The sequence below is a fragment of the Chaetodon auriga genome, chromosome 21 (genome assembly GCF_051107435.1).
Source record: "Chaetodon auriga isolate fChaAug3 chromosome 21, fChaAug3.hap1, whole genome shotgun sequence".
Classification (NCBI taxonomy): Eukaryota; Metazoa; Chordata; class Actinopteri; order Chaetodontiformes; family Chaetodontidae; genus Chaetodon; species Chaetodon auriga.
Genome location: NC_135094.1, coordinates 12,938,461 through 12,962,216, shown reverse-complemented (window position 1 = coordinate 12,962,216; position 23,756 = coordinate 12,938,461). Strand labels below are relative to the sequence as shown.

The window sequence follows — 23,756 nt, the reverse complement described above, 5'->3', positions numbered from 1 at the left end:
CACAACACTACCAAATAGCACCGCCACTTGCAGAGCCAATTGCATTACCTGAGCTCAGAAGAAAAAGCTAAATCCCCGGACAGATAATCACAAAGAGCTCTTCTGTGAGTGAGTGTGTGTGTGTGTGTGTGTGTGTGTGTGTGTGTGTGTGCCATGTAAATGCTGAGGTTTATACTGGGTCCCTGATCCCTATACATATTCAAGGCTCTTTTAAACAACTATATTTAGCCAGAGTAGGGCACTCAAAAGCTGTTACATATTCTCCTTCTTTCTTCCATGCCATTTAGCAGAATATTTATTACCATTTCTTGAAGGAGTCATCACTGTTGGAACCCTTAACCCTGAACACTACATGTGCAGTGACCACAATAATCCTGCCATGTTGCATTGGCTACTAATTTCTGCAACTTAAGGACCTAACATCCACTCTAAGTATGCCTCAAGGTCTACAAATGAGAAGCACTGTAGGACAGGCTGTCTGATCAGAACGTCCCCTAAGTGGTTGTCTTAAATATGTCTTTGACCATCAGCACCGCCGGCGAAATGTTTCTTTAAACTGTGAAATGACTGCAGTGTGGAAGGCTCTTCGTATAAAAGGCCAGTGTTGATGGTAAATACACTTCTCCAACATCATCTTTCTCAGTAGAGCTCATATATACCTGCACCCCACATACACCTAATGAGCACGACCTTGGTGCTGGTAGTTTTAAACAAGCGCCTGCAGTGCCTCATTCAGTCATTCATTTATTCCCCCTTAAACCACAAACAGCAAAACACCCCAACACAACATGGTCTCTCCTGTGGCATACCTGAAGCAGGAGTGCTGCACAAAGATCTCCTGTGAGTCTCGTCTTGACACAAGCGCTGAACTGTTCAGGTTTGTGTAAGTGTGTGATGGTAAAGCCAACATGTGACCAAAGCTGAGTGTTTATGTCAGGGATTTACTGGGGCTGCTGGTGCCTGAGAAGATTTGCCTGAAAATGTTGTTTTTCCACGTCACAGCAAAGGCCTAACGTGCTGATTATTGATAGCTTGATTAGAAACACTTCATATTACTGCTTAATCAGTTAATGAGCCCAGGACAGAGACCACTGTCTATTCAGAAGGACCACACTTCAATCCAGGGACACAGAAAGCTTTTGCTGCCAGTTGAACAGAGGAAATTCAATAGTCCACAAGTGGTAATTAACTAATTTTATTCAGCCAGCAATGGCCCTTAATTACATTCTGGTGATATGTGTTCATGTGTGTAAGAACAACTCCCAAACACAGCCTGGACAAATCAACTTCATGCATTATTAGCATATTCTATAAATGCTGTTAGACCCTCGACTAAATCAGTGTTAATAACAAACACACAAAATATGACATAGAATTAAACAACCCATGCTGTGAAGTGTGACAGCCACAAGCTACAAGTGCAGTTCTTCTTGCACAGGAACTAATGGTTGTCCTTTTACACACAAACACACACACACACACATAACCTGGCTGTAATGGTGAGGCAGAGCGGTCAAGCCAATGCGGAGGTGTTCTTAAATGCTGTTTTCTCGAATGGCTGCAGGATACCAGCTCCAACAAATCCCACAATGTGTTGAAATCAGTGGGAAACCTCCACCAAGTTCTCTCTTGAAATACAAGGTAATTATTTATATTTCCGCATGGAGTTCAGATCTCAATAAATTAAGTTTACATCTGCTAATGTGTGTCACAGTGGGGATTATGAGATCATTGTTGCATTAAGAAGATAATGAGGCTTCAAGAGAAAAAATGCTTTGGGGGTGTTTGCTTTGATTGACAGGTGCCTGTCGCCGGTGTCTGCTTGTTCATTCCACCTCAGCTTTAAGACGCTGGTGACTGGTCCATAATGTCCATGATCTCAGCAGATTAGTTACACCAGATACAGTGCAGTGGTAGGCGTTTCCAGCTGACTCTCTTCTGGTCACACCGACATGCACATGCTGCACCCTGCACTCATCAACACATCTGTTAAACGCAAAGGTTGAATTTTGACATTTCTGTCTCTCACTGCTCTTATTCAGCTCTAGAGGTTGCTCTGGCACAGTCTGATGAATCAGGAGGAGTTGAGTCCATGTCCTCGTGATGGATGAAGTCTGCAGGTTTTATCATCCCGTGCTGGAGGTCCCTGGAATATATGTGTTTGCTGTTAGACATCTATGGCATACATTTATAGTACAATCTATAAGAAATGCATGTACAGTTGAACAGCTAATGAAAATAGATACTACTACAAACAGCCTGACAATGAGTTCTAGACTGAGTAAATCATGTAAAACAACCCATTAATGTTTAAAAAAGTTCCCTTTAAAATAGACTACAGTGCAACTTCAGAATACAGCATGAATCATGTTCTCCCTTATCCTTACCCTGAAATCTGTTACACAACAGCTACAGAGGGAAGGCTAAAATGGAGTCTTTGTGTCCGCTCTTTCTTCTCCTGTCTCTTTCACACTTCTCTGCTACATTCGTCGTGTCCCTGGAGATGTGATGTTATGAGCAAAGCTCGAAGAAAGAGTAAAGGTTGTGCAACAATGTCCACCCTAGAGCTGAGATTCCTAAAGCGCTGACATCTTTGCAATGACATCATGTCGCTTCCGAGTTCCAACATCCTAAAACAATGGAGCATACAGTTCTGGAGCTGCACTGTATGAGCATTGTACCAGGGGATGCAACTAAAAATATGTTTTTGTTGAGGATAGGCCTACAAATGCTCCATGATGAATGTGGCACTGTTCCACACTGGACGGCGAAATGTGTGGGAGAAGTGGAAATCAGATTAATAAGAAACAGTTGGCAAATACAGGAATGTTTCAACCTTATCTCCTTGTCTTTAACACCAGACGTAATAATCAATATATGGTAACAAGGTCTGTAGTGGATTATCCATGTGAATTATGCGTGTCAGAAACAAGTGCAAGTGGTGTTCCTAATGGCACACACATACCAGTTTTAATTTTTTCAGCTTTAGCCAGAGAGCCAAAACGAAGTAGCTTGGTTTGAGACAACGGACTGTTGCTCACTGTTGTTTGCTATTGTGAGAGCATGATTTTTAAATAAACGCTTGCAGGAAGATGTGCAGAGGTGGACGTATGTCTCTAAAGCACAGAGGATCTAGTTTTTCTGGTGTTTTTCTCTTGTAATAAATAAACACAATGAAAAGTTTTTGTTTTGCTTCTCTTGCCCACTGTCTGTATTTCAGTAAATAAAACAAAACGTGATTCATCACAGTAAAATTAAACCAAACCAGATTAAAAGTAGCAAGAGGTTGTGCCTGTTAACGGTGTGAATGAACGTTATCCACAAACTGCAGCAGTCTCTTGTGCTCCACAAGTCAGCAATGTTCAGCTCTGCAAACTCAATCCCAGCAGTTCCTGGGCCACTGGAAAGTACCAATTTCAGATCAGGGACTTTCTGAGGCGGAGAAAATATGGCACCTGGAACCAGAACTGGAAGTTCCTCATTTCCTAAAAAAGTTTCTGGATTCTTGGAAAAGTTCACTATTCTCTATTTCTATTCAGCAAATAGCATTTAAGCCTTCTTGGAAAATCACATGTATCATATACATATATACAATCATATATGTCAAGCTGGTTCACACCTGCATCCTCATGCAAAATAGGCTATGGTTGTGTGGTGTTAAAAAAAACAAAAAAAAAAAACAAAAAACATATTTACAATGATGTAAATCAATTATGATAGTTTCGATTGTCTTTGCAACCCAATATCTCAGTTTCAGACTTCACCTGAACAGAAACAATCAATCTATTACCATCTGTATTTTCCTATGAGGAAAGTATTCTGAGTTATTTTCAAAACAGAAGATAGCAGAGTTTGACAGTGTGGTTCACAAAAAGATCTCTCTCTCCCGAACAAAATTCCTTTTCTGCTGTGTGATGCGGGTGGAGAGCCTGCAGTTATCAGGTTATCAGGGATTCTATCTGTCCTCCAATCCCCTTTGACTCGGCCACAGCTGCAATCCTGTAAAGGGGTAAGCTTCAGTGTGTGTGTATCCTCCACTCCTAAAACCTACTGCCAACTGTGCCTGAACTGTGAGTTCCCACTGACCCTGTTTCCTGTATGGCCTGATGAAATACTCAGAAAATAACACAACTACTCATCTGTCTCTGCGTGTGTGTGTGTGTGTTAGGGGAAATTCATGAGAAAAGTGTCACATTGTGCATGTGACCACAGATCACGCTCTCCCACTGGCACATGAAACAGCGTCTTTTAAATATGTGTGAAGGTAAAATCACGTGCTTAAGTTTAGACAGGCTGGGTGTGAGAGTTGTGCCTTTTGTGTGCTTTCTGACTAGTGTAATAAACCTGTCTCAGGGCCATTTATACTTCCCCATGTACATTAGTGTATGGGGGAGTGAATACAATACGGGAGGTTGTAGGTCTTTAACATGACCTGAAAATCACACTCTTGAGCCCTCAGAGCTTATCTCCTTAGCGCTCCTCTTTTTTGCCGACTGTGGAAAAATGAATACACCAGCAGAGAGGCCAAATGAGGCGAGGCTGCAAGCTGATAGGTTGTGTGTATGATAAATGAACTTTAGCTAACCCGGACATAAGGGAACAGGCAATAAAAAGCATACACACACACACACTCCACCTGACAGTTTGTGGAAGGCTGCTTTGTGCCTCTCTTGCTGCTCATTAAAAGATTCCAACCTGACTCAAGATAGCAGCCTCGTTCAGCTGGACAACCATGAATAATCACCCACCATGCTTGATGCTAACAATTAATGGGACCAATTTCTAGGTAATGAAACAACAGTTGTGCTTGAAGGAGCATTAGCAGGCCCATTTATTAATTGAGCAATGTCATTTTGTAACTTGTGTTTCTTCCTTCCTGTCTTCCATTGCTTTCTGTCTCTCCTTCCCTCACTTCCTGCTGATGTAGAAGTTGGAAACCTGAATCATGCCATTCTGCTTGTTGCTGTTGGGAGGAGAAACCAGTGTATCAGTGCTACAGCTCTACTCAGCAGCATAAGGATTTTCACAACAGTGAATATCACTGTCTCACAACTTCATCTGAGGCCAGGGGACCTGGCTTAGCTCTTAAACTGTCTCTGCTTCTTAGCCTACCGAAATTGACTGGCAGATATGTTGGGCCAAACAGAGCTAACGCAATGTTCAGCACATCCAGAGTCATACTGCAGAAAATACTTGGCACTATCACCTTAAAATACTTTCGAATGTATTTACTTTCAATGCACTTTTTAAATATGTCTCTTATGAAACACTAGATTTGAAATGCAGTTCCAGCCAACAATTTCACTGTGAATCAACTGTACACTTAAGAGCCCTAATGTTCAGCAGCAAAATGTATACTTGACATGATGTGAGCTGAAATTTTCACTAAATGAAACTCTGCTTGACTTATCAGTCATCTCAAGTGACAAGATAAGTTAGGAAAAATGGAGAAGAGAGGAAGAAATGATAATATATAGGAATAAAAGGCAACTGCACATGTACGTATCACATGACCTTGACGACTGATGATCTTCATACATAACAGTGAAATGACGACTTTTTATGAGATGTGACTGGAGCTGAACCCAAGAGGAACTTATTTAAATGAGAAAAATAATTAGTCTGTTTGAAACTGGGTAGCATCTCTATTCGTGACGCATAACAACCTCATCTTCCACCGCCTACATCCACTCTGCTTATTGCAAGTTGAAGTCGTGAGGTAGGCTTCACTTCTATAACTCTCCAAACTGACACACACACACACACACAAACAAACGACACCTACACTTGTGCCTGCAGGCTGTTGAGGTAGCTGTCAATGCGATCCTGTGGACTGTCTCCGTCCAGGTGAGCCAGGTAGGTGTAAAGTTTGACAAAGGTGTTGAACGGGATCCTCGCGGCTCCGCCCTCCTCATCCTCTGTCAGGATCTCACAGGCAAACTTCAGAGAAGTCATAAGAGTCTGAGAAAGTGTATATAGAGAAGCAGACAGTAGGGTTTTGTCAAAAAAAAAAAAAAAAAAAAGACAGACACACAATAATACAAAAACATGCATTCAGCATTCAAGGATGATAACATCGTGTTCGAGCATCACAAGCACACACTGTAAATGTACTTAGATGTGCAGACACTGGCTGGCAGACAGTTAAAAAAAACAGCCTAACAGTGTAGATCATGACTGCCCCCATGTGGCAGCAGTGTCCAACAGTCTCACACACACAGCAGCATCCTTTCCAAACTACTGAGGCTGAGCACATCACGTTGTGTTGCATTTGCTGACTCTAAGTTCTGATCTGCAAAGTTCTGCATGTTTAAATAAATTCTTTATCATCTGTCTCTACTGCTCTGTCTGCAGCTTTGAAGCAGTGCAAAGATTCAAGTAGTCAGAGAAGGATTTATCCAGCCATTTGCTTATGGACCCTGGGGACCCTGATGGAGAAGTCTGGATCATGGATGCCTGGATCTAGTCTAAACACTGAAGGACTAGATTGTGAGATGAACAAAGAAGCTGCTGCTTGGGGATCTCCAGCTGTCCTTTGCCTCACAATAGGTTTTGAGGCTCAAAGGATGTGGTATAAAGTCGTGTTAGCATCTATATCTGGCCTTATGTAACATCTCACCCCTCCCAGAGCATTGCATCCCAGGGCGAAAAACTCCATCCAGTCGATGTCTGAGCCAAAACCGCCCAGCAACAGCAGGGTCTCAAGCTGGTCCATGGGTAGACACAGACCCCTCCATTTCTTCTGAAGTTCCTCTTTGCTGCACGTTTGCCCAGTGGAAAGCTAAGATTGGGTAAGGGGAGTGGAGGGTTAGGTAAGATGAGGAAAAATAAATGAGGTTATCTAGTTTACCAGATAAAACAAAAATCCTGAGTAATTATTCACTATTATTTGTCGAAACAGACTAGTGATCTGTTTATCTGCAAGATTTCCTTCACTTGTGGTAGACTTTTATGTATGGGAGTTCTGCAATTAAGACACAGCAAGGATTGATAGATAACAGCAGGACTTATTCCCACTCCAACTGGTAGATTGATAAGTAAGCTACATGTCAGAGCATTAATTTCCCAAAATAACAATACAATTTTGTATTTGTGCTAGATTTGTGGCCATAAAGTTATCAGACTTTTATTTCATTTGTCAAACTTTCTAAAGTAAACGCAGTTAAAAAAACGAATAACTAATATTGCTGGCATGAAGACAGAAATAGAGCAGCATCCTCACAAGGTTAAGAGTAAGTGTTGGCCTTTAAAGAAATATTCATTTTTCAGCTCTTTTAATGAATCCACCACACCAAGCCAGTAGATGCCCCAGGTGAGATAAAAAAAAGGTTTGCAATATGAAACTTTAATGATGCTCATGGGGGGACAGCACCACTGGAATATGCAGATACACACAAAAAACAATATAAGTTTGAGCTATTAAAGATATGATAGTAAACTTAATGCAACTAATAATTACACTCATATAACATAAGGTGCAGTAATCATTACAGAGTGCAGCCTGTACAGTAAAGCACAGTAGAAAACATGCAATACTCTGAATGCACTGCTTTTCTTTCAGCAGCAACAATATGGAGCAAACAATTATATGATGAGTTCTATGATGTCTGGTCCTGCTGTAGAGAGAATACCTGCTTATGGAGAATCGTAAGCAAACCTGGAGTCAGTCCAGTGTCTGTCTTCTGGGTGGCAACATTCATCTCCAGCCTGTCCTTGACAGGCAGGCACTCTCCCTCAGACAGCGCACTGAAGTATCTGGGAGAGGACACACACACATTATTAAAGCACATATATTATTAAACACTGTGCATAGCTTCACCCTGCTTGTCACTCATCTCGCCCGCTTCCCAAGCATGCCAATCAAATAAAGTGATAAAAGCGGGCTGTAGAATGAGGCACAAGTTGGCACTATTCCAATTTAATGAGTTCTCATGAGTATCATCAGTTGAATAAATCATTGTGTGTTGTAGTTTTCTTTGTCTGAAGTTAGCAATATTGTTATTATGCTAAAGGGCACACTGTGGCTTATCTTACTTCACAGCTCAGATAATATTCTGCAGTGAATTTAAAGGTAGCAAGACTTTCAGCATCTCTGAGAGGCAACAGAGCCTGGTGTTACTTTAATAGCATACAAACATCTTGTAACCCAAGAGACATTTGAATTGTTTTTATTCCACCATATGGCTCAGGTTATTGTCTTTTGCTGTAAACACTGCCAAGCTACATTGGCCAATAAAATAGCGGATGATATGACAGTCGTCCTTAGGGTTACAAAAAATTCTCGACGTATTTAAATTTCATCCAGGACTTTCAAATTGCTGTTTCTTTGTTGGAGGAAGTCAGATAGTTTGACTGCTGAAGTAACATGGAAGCCCCTGGGACCCAATTACAGCCAGTCAATGCAAAGATGAGAGATGCACAGGTGAAAAGGGTATGCCTGCCTGGAGACACTGTTTATGGTATTGTTAAACAGACCAAGATTGGAATAAAACACAATCACATGCATCCCTGTCCTCTTCTCGAACCACCGCTGACAGACATTAAAACTTACGCCGCAGACCACAGCACCAAATCCTTGGGCTGTGTACGGATGGCTGCTTTAGTGAAGTTTTTGAGGATGTCTGGCAGCTGGGGAGGGATGTTGATTTGCTGGGCACAGTAGATTGTGTCTGGAAGAGGCATGGCTGCAATATAAAACATTATAATTCAGTCCAATTAGCAGATGAGATCAAACAGAAGTGAAAATAAAAAATGTGGCAGCTCCCTGGTCACTTAAAACTATACACATTGACAATAACACAACATCAAAATTCAATTCAGGTTCTACTGACTTCAGCTATCAAATGCTGCTATACGATGGGAAAGTTTGAGAGGAATATGGAGGGAAAGACCATGAAAGAAGCATGGTTCAAAGAGATACAGGAAATGCTACAGAAATGTATATTTCCTGGTGGCAAGCTGTTTCTATATGATAAAAGAAGCCATGCTGGAGAGGATCTCACGGCAAAGGATACAGGTGTTATCATTAATATTACATATGTCCCTGAATGAAAAATGACTTACAGCTAGAGAGTCAAAGGCTGAGAAGGTCTATGAATCCGGCATTAGGCACTCGAAAGGTGTAAACGGTTTTTATTTATTTATCTATTTATTTATATTCTAACAATTGCTGAATCTGTTCCATAAACGATGAATAAAGAAACAGACCAAATGTCAGCATGTTGGATACAGCTATCTAGTTTACTGTGGCTAGTGTTACTGAACCCAAAGCAGAGATGTGGTAACTGAGATAACTTTTTGTTATAGCTATTATGGAAAGCTTAAAAAAATGGTATAGTTTCTTATTTGCTCGATTGTTTTCTGTACTTAACGTTCCTTAACGCTAGCTAAGTGAGCTACTTTTCATTCTAATGCTACAGGTTGGAAAATGTTGACGTGTAGCCAAAAGGCATAACTGTCACTGCCATGTGCATTAAAAAACGACTACGTTACCTGGATTGTTGAAAAATTAATGTGGACGAAAAAGAAAAAACGAGGAAATTACCTAAAATATGGATGGACAACGCAGATAGTGTTAACAATAATTTAGCGTATGCCTAACGCTGGAATGTTTTGCAGCATTGTCGCATAGCAACAGCGTTCTTCTTCGTGTATTCGTTTAAGGGTGGCTGGAACGCCGCGTGACGTGCATTAGCGCCCCCATTCCCGACTTGACAGGCTACGTTTTTTGCATTGCTTTTTTTACTTTGGAGCCCCATTTGGCGAATAAACCTACGTTAATCAGTTCCGACTTTTGCCTTAGTCTACACTCTGTAGTTTTCCATAAGGACTATACACTGATTTCTTTAAAAATTGCTCCCCAAAGCTTTCAGAACAGTTACATGTTTGTGCAATGGCCAGGAAAATGCATTGCACACAGGTTTTGACAATGTTGACAGACTTGTTATCATTGTATGAAAGTGGTGCAAATGAATCTCTTCCTTGTCAGATTAAAGTTAGAACTATCCCAAATTAGATTACAGACATTTGGACAAACACATAATGACAGACAGCATTCTGTGTCAACTCACACATTTATTGAAGTGATGCCATAAACAGGCAAAACATCCTCTTTAAGATTTTATTATTAAACAGCTTCTTGAAAATACAGGTTTACACAGACTGTGATTAGAAAATAATAGTACAACTACCAGTATTTGGTAACCAAACTGACACGGACAATTTAAAAAAGCAAAACATCCCCCTCAACCACACCGGACGTTCAAAAGAAGTCAGCAACCATGAAAGACCAGAGAGACAAATTCATACTTGTGCAATAGGCACACATGCACATTCACACAATCACTGTCAGGTCATATACACTGGCAAGTGCAAATTTATTCTAGCACATGTATAAATTGAGTAGAGAAAGTAGAATCTGCTTGTGAAATCCCTTTCAGATTCAACTAATTTTAACATTTAATGGGAGCCATGTAATACAAACAGCAGAGTTTCCACTCCAAAAGTTCTTACATTAGGGCGAACAAAATGTGGCTATAAAGTAATTAATAAACAATGATAAGGATGGACTCTAGCAAAAAACAACACAGGTTATGTGGACTACATAATGGACTACTCCAAGGTGCTAGTCCTCTTTTACCCCTCCCGAATGTCACATCTTTCTCCACTTGATACAAAAATAAAACTGTGCTTCCCCAAAAACCCACCCTGGACACTCTCCTGTGCCTATAAAACTATCTAGGATCAGATAATACCTCCCACTGACACCTTTGGGCAGGGACTACGCTGTTCCCAACCAACTGTTACCCCATAAGCTTCTTTCCCTCTACCTTACCTAACCCTCCCCTGGACGAGACTTGGGCCAAGCCTTCATTTGAGAGGCGTTCAAGTGCAGTTATGTGATTGACAGAGTTTGTGTGACACAATGGAACCAACTGCACCGTCCAACCTCAAAGCGCAAAAATACATCAATCTTGTACAATATTCAGGCTAAAGAAATTCCTCACAGATAACTGAACGATTTGTAATTGACCCAGCTCTGTCCATGGCTGGCATTCCCAAAAGCATCCCAAAAGCTACAGATTAAAGCATACAGCCATCATTTTGAGTCAATGCAACTGGCAAACATTATTTTTAAACTTTCCATACATGCCACTGTCCACAGTGATTCAGAGTTACTGAGTATTGAGTAATTTGCAATTCGGAATCCAATTAAGTTTTTATATACCTCCAAATGATTTTAAATGGGAGACCCAGAGTTGCTGTATTAAGGTGGCTTGAAAACCCATCCCTGATGATTTCCTCAAATTTACATTTTCTTTATTCTGCAGTTGGATAATAATCATTAAAGTACTTATATGCTTTTGGGAAACCAGACCTTACCCACCACAAGCTCCAAAGCTGCTCAGGCGGTAAGTCACAGGGTTCTGTCTTTCCTTGGTTCTATCTCTTGCCCCTTTTATTACCAGCAGGGGGTTTCTTGAGCTGGAGGAGGGGCCCTCCTGTTCCGAAGCCTGCAGCAGGTTGGTTAGACACGCCAAAGGTCAGGCCAGCCGAGGGGTTGATGCCAGGGTTACTGAAGTTAAAGCCTGAGCTGCTGCTGCTACCAAAACCTAGAAAAGCAACAGACAAAAAAGAGGAAAATATGCAAAATGTTAGAGAAAACAAAAGTAATGGTACAAATAAAGGATAAAAATAAAGGAGGTCATACTGAAATACAGATTCTTGTCCACCTGGTGTAAAACCCCATATTCTAAAATGTGCTGGGCCAAACTGGCAGCACATTTGCATAAGGGGCTTACCAGGGTAATGACAAAGCATACCTACAGCAGTGAGGAAACCAGAGAAACGTACTATACAGTATCTGCATATTGCTTTGAAGCTCAGAATAGCTTTACAATATGTATACAGGAAGCTTGTCCAACTGCATCTGAGGACATGCTCTCAGAGAAACATCACAATTCAGGTACTACCGTTGCAAACACAAACCAACTCAGACTCTAGTTGTACCGTCATTTTCCTAGCTGCTGTAATTTTTCAGGGGCCGGGTGTGAAGGGGGTATAGGCAGTATGTATGTACCTGCACTCAGACTGCCTCCTGTGGGCTTACTGGTGGAGGAGAAGGCAAAAGAAGACCCCCCAGTCCCCACCCCACCAAATCCTGGCCCACCACCAAAACCTGTGGGAGAGAGTGACATGGAGGTCAGTTTGGGCTAAGCACACAGGCTGCACCAGGAATGAATACAAGCAGCAGGGCCTCAGGAGTGCACAAGGGCAGGTATTAGCAAACATGTATGCAAAACAAATGCCTCAGACTAATCAATAGAGCACTACACAAAGCTTCTGACTGGAGACTGCAGAACAGAACTGTATTCATAGTAAACTACATGGCAAAGCAAAGGCCAAAGGGAGAAAGGGTTTAACCAAAAACGCCACTTACAAGAGAAGACACCAAACTGGTGTGCGCTCAGACCACTGGTTCCCACACTGCCAAGTTACTTTTAACTGGCTGCTGTGGCCAAGTGGATTTGCCAGTTGACATCCAAAACATGATCTGAATAAAAGACTGGTTAATTTTTGTGCCAAATTTCTCCTCATTGAGGAAAGAAATCATCCCACTTGTCACATGTAGAAGTGCAGTGACCTGTGGCAAGTGGTTGCTCGGTTTTCTTGTGGTGTGAACGCACTTGACTTGCACAAGGAAGAACAGGGGAAAAAAATGATTTAAAAAAAAAAAAAAAAATGCTGCCAAGCTGGGACTGCACTACACTCTTAGAGAGGCACGCACGCACGCACGCACGCACGCACGCACGCACGCACGCACGCACGCACGCACACACACAGCTCCACTACTTTCATACACACAGAAAAGCTGCCTGGCAATAAAAGCTAGGAGGCGTTAGGTGGATGGAAAACTGTGTAAGGAAAGGGCAAAATAAAAGTCAAATTTCTTATTAAAAAAAGGCAGAGGTAATACCTCCAAGGGTAGAAGAGCCCAAGCTAGTGCCCACTGCCGAGGCAAAGGGGTTTCCAAACCCTGCCCCCAAGGGTGCCTGGGTCCCTAAGGCAGAAAGAGAGCATATGCCTTACTCCACTGAATGTGTTTTGTCTGTGAGGTGACCAATGTTCCTCATCTCCTTTGGCAGAAAAAAGTGATAAGAACATTGACCATGACAAGGACACATTAGGTATCTTGTGATGTGCACTACTGTTATATAAAATTCCTCTTCACTTTGACAATGGCATTTAAAAATATGCATTCATATCAAGATGAAAAAAATCCTTATGTGGGTTTTAAATACCTTGTTTTAAAAGATTTAATGCATTTGTAAGAAGCAGAATGTCTGCGATAGACGGTGCATGAGTCTAACATGGTGGTTTGTCTTTATGAGTACACCAAAAGACTGTAGCAGCTAAGTAACCTACACAAGCTTTACATGGAGGTTGGAAATAACCTACAATAACTGCAGAGTCGGGGAAGGCCCCATGCTTTTAGAGCTGCAGTGCACAAATAAATGTACTTCACAAATACTGTTAAACCATAACATTCCAGCTACTCAGCAGTACAGTTACAGATGCTGTGTGGAAAAAAATGCGGAAAAGTGTGGAAAAAATGTTGCTAGTTCTTTCACTCAGAAACTTGTCTTTTTTTTTTTCTTCTATGCAATTTGTTCTTTTATGTATTCAAATTTTGTAGGCTTCCAATTATTCTGCATTGTTAAAACAACTTCAGTCGAAAAGAAACAAGGACAAACGTTTCTTTGTTTAAAAATGGATTTATTGTCAATTTAATATGCAATTCCACTTACATAAAACACAAACAAACAGTTTAGAACAGAATTGATTGTTAATTGCTAACTGCTACTGCATTTGACAAGTTTCCAAATTTTCAAGATTTCTGAGAGTGAATGAACTAGCATATGCCAAAAAAAAAGAAAGAAAAGAAAAGCATCACACGATTATTGAATATAGCTTAAAAGGCACACCATATTATATATTAAATATACTGTATCAACAGGCATTGGTTATATAAGTTTAAACACATTCATCTACAAGTAAAAGCACTCGAGATTTAGGTAAGAAATGTGAATTTGGCATCTACGACTGCCTCAGTGTTAACTGGTCAAAATGAAAGAAAACTCAGTGATATGTTACAGTTTGCCTGTGGAAGTAAAGGTGGTCGGGCCGTCCTTTCAACAGGACTGGACCCTCGTGGTTCGTGTTTGTGCCAACACTTTTCACCAGTGTATTTTTACACATACTAACAGCCAAATTCTTGGTGGTTAATGCTGTTTTTTTTTTTTCTTTTTAAACATAAAAAGGTTGCACTTTGGATAAATCTACATGTGATTCCAGACTACAAACACTTTTTAGTTGGATCAAGTCTGATTTAAGTGAGGTGAATTTTTAACATATTGTAAGAGAGTCTAGTATTCTGCCACATCCAGAAAAAACACTACAAAAAAAGGGCATGATGTAAGCATGAGATAAATGGTGAAAGGAAATTTACCAAGAGTGACTAAGGACATTCAAAACAGTCTGTGTAAGCCAACCACCCTGAAGACCAGACTCTCTGCTGATGTGCTGAAGCTCAACATCACACAGAAAAAGAAAGATACCATGTACACGAATCAGAATCATTATTGAGAGTGAGAATAACTCGAGTTGAGCAATGTAGACAAATTGTGGTACTAGTAGTGTGCCAAGTCCAACCATCCAAAAAAAACCCCAAAATAAATTAAAAAAAAAAAAAAAAAATCATATCCTTCACTTGTTTTTGAGGAAGAGGTAAATAGGATCATTTTTGCTGTTGTAATGACATTCAAGAAAGTACAGCAGTCTGCATTTGCATACATATAACTAATACTGGGAAGATACTTAACATCCAGGAATAAGATGGCTAAATATCCACTACAACCTTCAAGGTCAATAATTATTAGAATTTAATAGCCATTGTTCTGACTGTATAGATGTGGAAGACAATATGTTAAAGTGTAAGCTCAACTACACAAAAGGACAACATAGGAATCTAGCGAATGAGACGTCCAGCTCGGTCCAAAACTGTATCTCAATCCTACAAAATGTTTAGCGTTGTCTAACGGAGGACTGGAACGTCCAAAGCAGCAGTTTATCTCTTTAATGTGCAGCGACTCCATCAAGAAAGGATCAATTAGGTTGGATTCAGCGAGCACCACCGTGACTAGCAGCAATACAGATAAGTGCTGGAGAGTGAACTGGAAACCAGTTTATATCACAACACATTAAAACCACCTTTTTTTTTTTTGTTGTCACTCTTCTGAGTGCCGAAAATGCTAAGCCCTCACCAGTATCTCACACCAAGCAACACTGTCTCTTTTCAGAATAAAATGGTGGGAGATAAAAGCCCACGCAATAAAGACATGTGGACATGAAATCTGACCACACTGATCGGTCTGTTTTGTTTGGCACAGATGTATCTCACTGGTACTGAAGCACCAGTGTGAGCAGCAAAAGTCATTCGTCTCCTCTGAATTACAAAACACACTGGACTCAATCACTGAAGTCAAAACCATTGAGAAGGTAGATTTCCTACAAAAAAATCAAAGAAACTTGTCTTGGCAAAAAGGTCCATACAAAGTATCACCACCTTCGATAAAATACCTGAAATTACAACTTGTGAACAGCAATTTTACTCTACATTTGAATTCAACTGAACTTCATGTGAAATGATCCAGCCCTGTTACAGTGACAGTAGCCCTTAGGTGAAATAGCTTAAATCAAGTAACAGTGGTATGGCCTCGTGCAACCAAACCAACCAAATGCATTTCAGTATCGAACGATGAGATTACGCAGACTATTTTTGTCACGGGGCTTTTTTTTGTTTTGTTTTTTTAACATGTTCCACTTGAAGACCAACTAAGTGCAGCGATGGAAAGACGATTTTTAAATTAAAATTTACAGTTCAGGTAAATTAAATAGTTGAACATTTTCAGTCCTGAGTCTTTTGGCACCTTTCAGCATATGTTCATTGATGCACAAACTTGAACAAGCTTTCGACCAACACAATCAACCTCTGCACTGACAAGTACGCGGGTCAGACAAGAGCCTGCATGAAGTAAGACACCACCCAGCTCCAAGGTTGGTGCTGTATGTACTGTGATACTGGCCACCCTCCATTACGCCACTCCAATGATGTGCTAAGTTACACACAAATAAAAAATAAAATAGAAATAAATAGATAAATAAATACTGACAAGACTAAGACATCCACCTGTGATTAGGCTTAGTCGAAGAAATGACTCAGTCAAATGCGTGAGAATAACCACTATTTGGCAACAGGGAGGGGATTTTGCTAAATATCATTGACATCAAAATAGCAACCATGTAACCTAGTACCCAACTGTGGGGTTGCAAAGCTATGAGTTAGACATAAGTTACAGCGCAATGCAGCTTTTTAGACAGCTAGAAAACCCACAGCACACAGGGTTAACACACAACTGATCAGAAAATGATCTGGCTTTATGTGAAATTTAAAAAGCAATGCAAAGAAAATCTTCAGCAGGCACCAAGGTAGCGTGCACTTGTACCACACAAGTGGATTTTATCTACTGTGACAACAGGGCTTGTTTGTGAAGGGCTTTTTACTGCTAATTGTGGTGAAGCAATGGATTGGTAAAAGATCCCCATCCCTACTTGGCACATACTTAAAGAGGTGGGATGCTTATTCAGAATAGCTCTTGCGTGTATTCCTAAGTGATCAAAGGTATGTGAATGCTTAAATATCATTACACTGACAAAAGAGGCCACATTCATCGTCTGGTTCACAATTGGTGGCGATCAGATAACAGTCGAAGTGGATTCGATAGTGTCAGTGAAAAGGAAGCAGCAGAAAATTCTCTTTTGCACTTTTGTAATTTGCCATGTGAGAAATTTTTTGAAACCATGCTGCCTTTGCAACCCCATCCAATTAAAATATTGCTTTCAAACTCTTCACTACGCTTTATTTAAATGTACACGGAAAAAAAACGACAGCAGAAACATGCTAATACTGAATACATAGTAGCTTAGTTTGTTCATAGTAAGTGGGTGCCCTGATATGCCAGTAAAACGGCCTACAAACCAAAGCCTACAAAAAAGGCTGAAACTTTGTTTAGCACATCCGAGATGAGGCAACAACCATGATGGACACCAATTTTAACATTGTTATTTTAGTTGTAAAACCTTCCATAACAATGAATGTGTGTGCCATTGAGTGCTGAGGTGACAAACAATATGACCTGTGTGTTTTATAATAGTGTACTGGGCTTATTTAAGTATTTTTTGGGATATACCCAGCACCAAGTCCTAAAAAATGTGCACTTGCCAACACATTGTGAAAACCAAGCAGTTGGGGTAATAGAAAGATCAGTGTTCACCTTTCTGCTTATGCTAGATATTAATACTGTGTGGAATAATCTTGATCAGTGTAGTTTTGTTTCTACTGGCACGAGATGGAAATAATTTAACATTTTTCAAGCTAATAAACATTTCATGAACATAGCTCACATTCTTTGACTAATAAATAGCACTGGCTTTTTTTAAATTCAAGTTGACCTAAGCCTTTAGTTTATGATTTAGTCTATAGTTTCTCAAAAATGTGGGGCTTGGCCTAAACTGGACCTACTTTTGTTACACCCCTAACGAGAGAAGCTGCATGATGAACAATGGCAACACAATTTTTGTAGAAATTCTGCTCTTAAAAATGCTTAAAAGGTGTGTATTTTCAGTGAAGTCAGCTGATGCTAATTGGTGTCAATATCAACTGGAGTTTCACTCCATGGAAGAGACAGTCGGAGAGAAGAGGGTAGGAGCTACATTACAATCAATTTATACCTCACACACTAACTGATCACCCAGACACAATCTCATTTTAAAAAAGTATGCTAAGTACCGTATACCTATAAATCACACACCAAGAGTCAATTGTTTCTAAACCCATTACAGAACAACCTTCTTCAAGTTGGCTCATTTCAAGCATCCATTCAGTAAAACAAAAGTCCTTGTTCTAATGAGATTTAGAAGCTCTGATTATAACTTTGAAATTCAAGTGAGTAAAATTGAGAGCTGGACTTTCTTTCCCATCGTATCATCTCTCCACCGATGTCAGCCTCATCTACCTGCTCTAACATCCCATCAGAGACGGCACAGAGAGAACTTAGAAGTAGGAGGTGTGTTATTCTGTCCTTTGTATGACGTTCTCAAGCGTACAGACTTGGCACCAACACTGCCAGATTCTGGTGCTCATTTCCTGCTGGAGCTATCTAGAAAATGTCCTCACTCATTGTCAGGCGCATCAATTAAATGTGTCTAACCCTTGAACTGAGAGTCAGAGATGAGATGGTAAGGCAGCACCAAAGGTTTCCTGTCGGGGTTTAGCTCTCCCTGCCTCCCTCTTTCTTCAGCTATTCTTTCATTACAGAAAGTACAGACACAACAGCCTGGCACCAGCTAAGGCTTTTTTTGTTTTTAATCATTTTTAATGTGTCCTTTTGACCTGTCTACTCACACAATCGCCTTCATTTTAAAAACGCACTTATCCTCTCAAAAAACGTATATGTGTCGCTCCTCTCCCTCCTATATCTTAAAGTGAGAGGAGAATAACTTTCTAGAACTTGTAGGCAGTCAGACCTGGAGTTGGCTGCTGTTGCTGGGTCAGCGTGGCTGCCATGGCAACCGCTGCAGCGTTGGGCACACTGGAGAACGGGGCAGGCCCAGTCGTGATTCGCGGCGCGCTCTGCCACTTCCTGTTGGATGCCCTTTTGGACTCAAAGACGTCCGTGGAGTCTTCCAGGAAAGCCCGACGGTAGGAGAGGTACTGGTGCTTCAAGATCTATAATATCAGACATAAACACATTGAAAGACAAAAAAAAAAAGAATGCAGTTAGCTTTAATTGCAATCTACTTAAATCTGCCATTTGGACAACAAACAATAACACAAGATGATCATATCACAATACACTTCAACTTAGACTTTGTAAATGCCTTTTCACACAGTCCTGGACATTATTACCTAATTTTCAATGGAATATTTAATCATTAGAAAGCTGGAGGCAAAGAACTGACCTTGACATTCTCATGGACAGACTGGAGCTGTGCAGCCTGCGCAACAAATGTCTGGTACAACTTCTGCATGGCCAACGTCAGGTCTGGAAACAAAAACATACACAAAATGATCTATGTGCGTAATTGTGGCGAGTTAATGAAAAACCAAAGTTTGGGGAGAGGAAAAAATGATGATCAAACGAATGTCCTCTTACCCTGAGGAGTGATGTGAGAGCCGCTGCTCTGCGTTGTCAGGTGGTTCTCGAGTTCTTCTATCTGCTGCCGGTACTGCTGCAACTGCACCTCAAACTGCTCTATCAGGCTACGGAAGTAACTAAACACAGAAAAATAACACATATTTTCATTTTTGTCTAAATCCATGAAGCGATGAAAGCTGATATACAGAAAACAGCTGAGACTAGTGAGGAGAGGCATATTGAGGCCATGAACTTGACACGTCTAATAACATGATTATAAAGTCTCGTTGGACTCAGATGCAACTTTCAACAAATTCAACAAAAGTTTTAGTTTAAAACTGAGTAAAGAGATAAACAAAGCAATCAGACTGCACTACTGCACACTCTCCCTTGAGTTCCAGGACTTCTATCTGGTAGCTTTCTTACTCTGATGGAGCAGTGTTCTCATGTTGAAGTCCAGGTGGAGTCTTTTGTGTACGCAGTGCTATGTCAGCATTTTTCAGCTCCTTGACAAGAAAGGAAAGAGGCAGTCAAAAGACAGGTTCTTTTATTAGGTACAGGTTAATAATAATAATAATACATGTACATAACAATCTGTAAATACAATCTGCAATTTCTTACAATTTTTTTTACAATTTCTTTCTTTTTATTTTTATTTAAATCCTCACTCTTTTGTATATACTGTTTTGTTTCTAATCTGCATCGCACTTCTTATATTAATCTTTACTAATCTTTACTGGTGCTGCTGTATTCTGAAATTTCCCCTCGCGGGACAAATAAAGGAATATTGATTGATTGATTGATTGTTCACGATGCCATTTCTTTCTTTTGGAGATCATTTTCCATATTTTCAATTCATGGGAAGTAACAGACACTTACACACACAATATACATATCGACTGAAAAGACAAATTGTCATGTGTATTTCTGGACTGGATTTGAGGGAGTTAAGTGTTCACTCTGACTTCTGCTCATACTGACAAAGGATCTATGACTACACAATATTTCTGCACCAGGACTAAAAAGCCTTAAGTTAACATAGAACTTCTCACAATTAGGCTTGTGTGTGTCGATGTGCAGATTTTACCTGTGCCGTCTCCAGCTTTAGCTTGTCGATGGCCAGACCTTGGCGCTGCAGACCACTGGCACTGACAGAGATAAGCTGTTTGAGGCTCTTGATGTCATCCTGGACTTTAGAAATGGCCTTAGATGACATCCTGCTGATATCCTCCTGAACCTGTTTCTGGTCTTTCACAAATTTCCTGCAAAAATAAGGAACAAAAACCATTGGAAATTACTCACAACACAGTTTGCCAGCACTTGGCAACACCACTGGACACGCCATATTTGATTTATTTGGAGTACATGGCTACACCCCACCTAATACCCGAAGTCATAGCTTTAAGATTCTATGATCCTTCCAACTACTGTACGTTTAAAACACTCAGCACAAATGAGCCACGTCTCCTTGGGAACAATAAAACAACTGACAAACAGGTCAACATTTGCATCTTTAAACAAATGACACAGTTCCAACTTGCCAAGCAATGTGCAAAGGCGTGCAACCTTACAGTCAATCAATCAAATTCTGTGACAATAGACATATAACACACAAAACTTACTGGAAATTCTCCACATCCTGACAAATGACTGGGGGCAGGTTCTCATCTTTTAAAGCTTTACTGTCCCTGAAGAAGAGAGAGTGTTCATTACAACAAACTGAATAGTCCTTGCTAATCAGGTATACATTAAAAATCATAGGAAGCCACTGAATGCCTCTCAGTAAACAGCTGTTCACAAATTTTTACATTAGAGCATGGACAGTTCTGGACAGCTGTTCTATCATGTCCTTTTAAGTAAGAACCATGTGTATAATATTTAGCTGACTTTAGGACTTACTGTGCATTGGCTCCAGACGATGTGTCGCTCTTATTCTCAGAGGAGGTGCTGAAGTCAACTCCACCCAGGCCAATACTGGGGGCAGGAGCTGCTGATACTGCTGTGGAGGTAGCTAACAGAGAACCCAACGTTAACCCGCCTGTTCCTCCTCCAAGAGTGGGCTGACCCAATCCTGCAACATCAAAACACGTAGGTTATAATACTGTGCAGTATTGTTAAGAATAAGAACTGCTTCTAAAATAACAGTATAACAATGTTTTGCCATTGTAGTCAACACACCCTGTGCCAAGTTTGACCTATACTGCTTATGTGTGGACAAATTCAGGTTGTCTGTCTGCGTCTCACCTGTAGACACAGTGCTGGAGAAGAGACCTCCGCCTAGTGATGAGCCTGTTAAAGCTGCTGTGGTGGTTGTTGCACCACCAAGACCAAGGGTGAAGCCTGCAGCTGGAGGCTGCTGTGGAGCTGTGGATGTCAGGACAGAGCCAAACGTTAAACCTGCCCCTGCAGGGGCTGATGAGGAGGTGGTAGTGGCGGTGGTGAGAGAAAAGGGTATTGCTGAGGCGGTGGGCTTGTTGAAGGCCAAACTGAAGCCAGTGGATGCAGCTGAAGTGGCCGGGGTACCTGAGAGAAAGCATATGAAGAGATCAAGGTTGTACCCTGTTTTCAATTACTTTCTGATCTCAGTTCAGAAACAGGCCAGAAATACAAACATACCTAAAGTAAGGCCTGTAGTGGGGGCAACAGCATCTAGAAGAGAACAACATCACAATGTAATATGAAGCTTATGAGTGCAGCAGGCAAAAATTTTACATCACTGCTTGCCACTGTGTTTATGTATCTGTGACATTATTACTTGAGGCAGGTGTGTTGAAAGAGAATCCTCCAGTAGGTTTTTGACTAAAGAGAGTGCCTCCTAGGCCAAGAGATGGGGTGGTGCTGGTGGTGGCGGCGGCAGCAGGGGTTGCAGCCGATGTACCCAGAGCTGTCCCAATAGAGAAGCCACCAGTACTGGCTGCAGGTGCACTGCAGAGGCGAAAGGCAATAAATTCAGTCACATAGTCACATTTAGGTCAAGTAGCAAACAAAGAAGCATGGTCTGTCATTGGCACAATAATGCAAACCGACTTACTGTACTACAACTTCATGGAACTACTCAATAGAAAAACATCACTTTTAAAAGGAAATGCTTTCCTAGTTTCCACTTTACACATCTTATTTGTTACATATAGGCCAAAAACAACAAATTACCAGGGCAACCTGCAATTTGCAGGAGTTACACTTGGTGTTTCAAAGTAAAATCTAACGTTACATTAGTTGCCTTACATTTACTTCTGCTAAGAAGAATATTACGCCAAATTTGCCTTTGGACAAGCCATAAGTACACGACAATAAAGGACTTCAAATAGAAAATATCCATGAACAATCGTTATCGATAGACAAACAATAATCCTCACATCCTTGTGTTCTTCACAAAAGTTTGTACCGTTCATGATAATGTACAAACTCGAGTAATGTTACGGTAATGCAAGTTTTGACACCCGCTAACAACAGGTTAACTGCATGCTAACGTTAGCTAAGTCGGCTATCTGAAATATGTCATTACCTGGTTGCGGTCCCAAATGAGAATCCCCCACCAGTGTTGGTGGAACCAAGAGTCCCTGATCCAAAGTTAAAGCCAGACATTTTGTCTTAAGAGGCACACATTTAACACCAATGGCCTATTTGGACTTCAGCTACTCATTAAGATGCTCAGTGAGCAACCCAGCATCACAGCTAACACGCTAAGGTTAGCTGTTAGCTTTGAAAGATGCCCGCGTGAGGGCCAGCAGTACGGTCTTGCCGTTACCTAAAACATACTTAGACAAAATGCCGCTTTTTCCCAATAAATCCAGAACTATTCAACTGCAGCTCGTTATGTTATCGCACACTAATCTTTTGTTTTTAGATTTTTTTAAGGCTTCTAAATATCGCAGGATGATTTATCGCATGGTGTTACTTTTCCTATTCCCCGCCTGCTATTTCCCGAATGCTATTGCATTTCGGGTAATCTTTTCACAAACTACGTTTCCCGTCGTTCCTGTAACTGATTTTGTGTCGCGTGATGTCTCACACTCTGACACATGCGCAAGGTATAAACTGTGGTTCTAACGGATGTTCCAAATATTGTCAAGGGCTGAAGACTAAAAATTGATTCCGGTAGAGTTTTCAAAATAAAAGACATTACTTGAAACGAATTAAACAAGGCAGATGCGTCAGGCAACACTCAAGCATTTGCACAATTGCGTACAAACATCTGCACAGACTCCCACAGACTCTTTTTTTTTTTTTTTTGTCAGTTGTTGCGACTTGCCATCTTCTGCATTATAGCCGTAACTGCTGCCTTTTATTTGCTGATTATTTCTGCTTTAAATCACTTGATGTTACTCTTGTCATTTCTCTATATTTTGTTTTCCATTGCAAATAAACAGTTTTTATGCCTGAATTTGTTTTGCAGATACACCATAATTCACATTATTTTGTCTTTTATAAAAACAGATTTACAATCAGCTATTTTTTTTCCTTTTTTTTTTTTTTTTTTTTTTTTTTGTTTAAAGTATT

General features: G+C 40.6%; 2 protein-coding genes across 5 annotated transcripts; both read right to left on the bottom strand.

The window, feature by feature from the left end:
• Positions 1 to 1,179: 1,179 nt before the first annotated feature.
• On the bottom strand, positions 1,180 to 9,629 carry ropn1l (rhophilin associated tail protein 1-like). Of its 2 annotated transcripts, none has more exons than XM_076761732.1 (6): positions 9,493 to 9,629; positions 8,552 to 8,684; positions 7,632 to 7,755; positions 6,620 to 6,781; positions 5,786 to 5,961; positions 1,180 to 2,146 (listed from the first exon to the last, which is right to left on the bottom strand). In XM_076761732.1, exons 2-6 carry the CDS (start codon positions 8,680 to 8,682, stop codon positions 2,035 to 2,037), a joined length of 705 nt encoding a protein of 234 aa, XP_076617847.1. In that variant the 5' UTR covers positions 8,683 to 8,684; positions 9,493 to 9,629; the 3' UTR covers positions 1,180 to 2,034. The 2 variants fall into 2 exon arrangements, with proteins under 2 accessions (XP_076617847.1, XP_076617848.1); XM_076761733.1 differs by having other exon boundaries at positions 1,923 to 2,146; positions 9,545 to 9,607.
• A 427-nt stretch (positions 9,630 to 10,056) lies between these two features.
• Positions 10,057 to 23,199, bottom strand: nup58 (nucleoporin 58). Of its 3 annotated transcripts, XM_076761463.1 has the most exons (14): positions 22,762 to 23,189; positions 22,012 to 22,181; positions 21,873 to 21,905; positions 21,501 to 21,779; positions 21,156 to 21,327; positions 20,879 to 20,944; positions 20,344 to 20,518; positions 19,683 to 19,762; positions 19,275 to 19,393; positions 19,081 to 19,163; positions 18,646 to 18,847; positions 12,977 to 13,060; positions 12,080 to 12,178; positions 10,057 to 11,612 (listed from the first exon to the last, which is right to left on the bottom strand). In XM_076761463.1, exons 1-14 carry the CDS (start codon positions 22,839 to 22,841, stop codon positions 11,443 to 11,445), a joined length of 1,812 nt encoding a protein of 603 aa, XP_076617578.1. In that variant the 5' UTR covers positions 22,842 to 23,189; the 3' UTR covers positions 10,057 to 11,442. The 3 variants fall into 3 exon arrangements, with proteins under 3 accessions (XP_076617578.1, XP_076617579.1, XP_076617580.1); XM_076761464.1 differs by lacking the exon at positions 12,977 to 13,060 and having other exon boundaries at positions 22,762 to 23,186; XM_076761465.1 differs by lacking the exons at positions 12,080 to 12,178; positions 12,977 to 13,060 and having other exon boundaries at positions 22,762 to 23,199.
• Between the last annotated feature and the right edge of the window lie 557 nt (positions 23,200 to 23,756).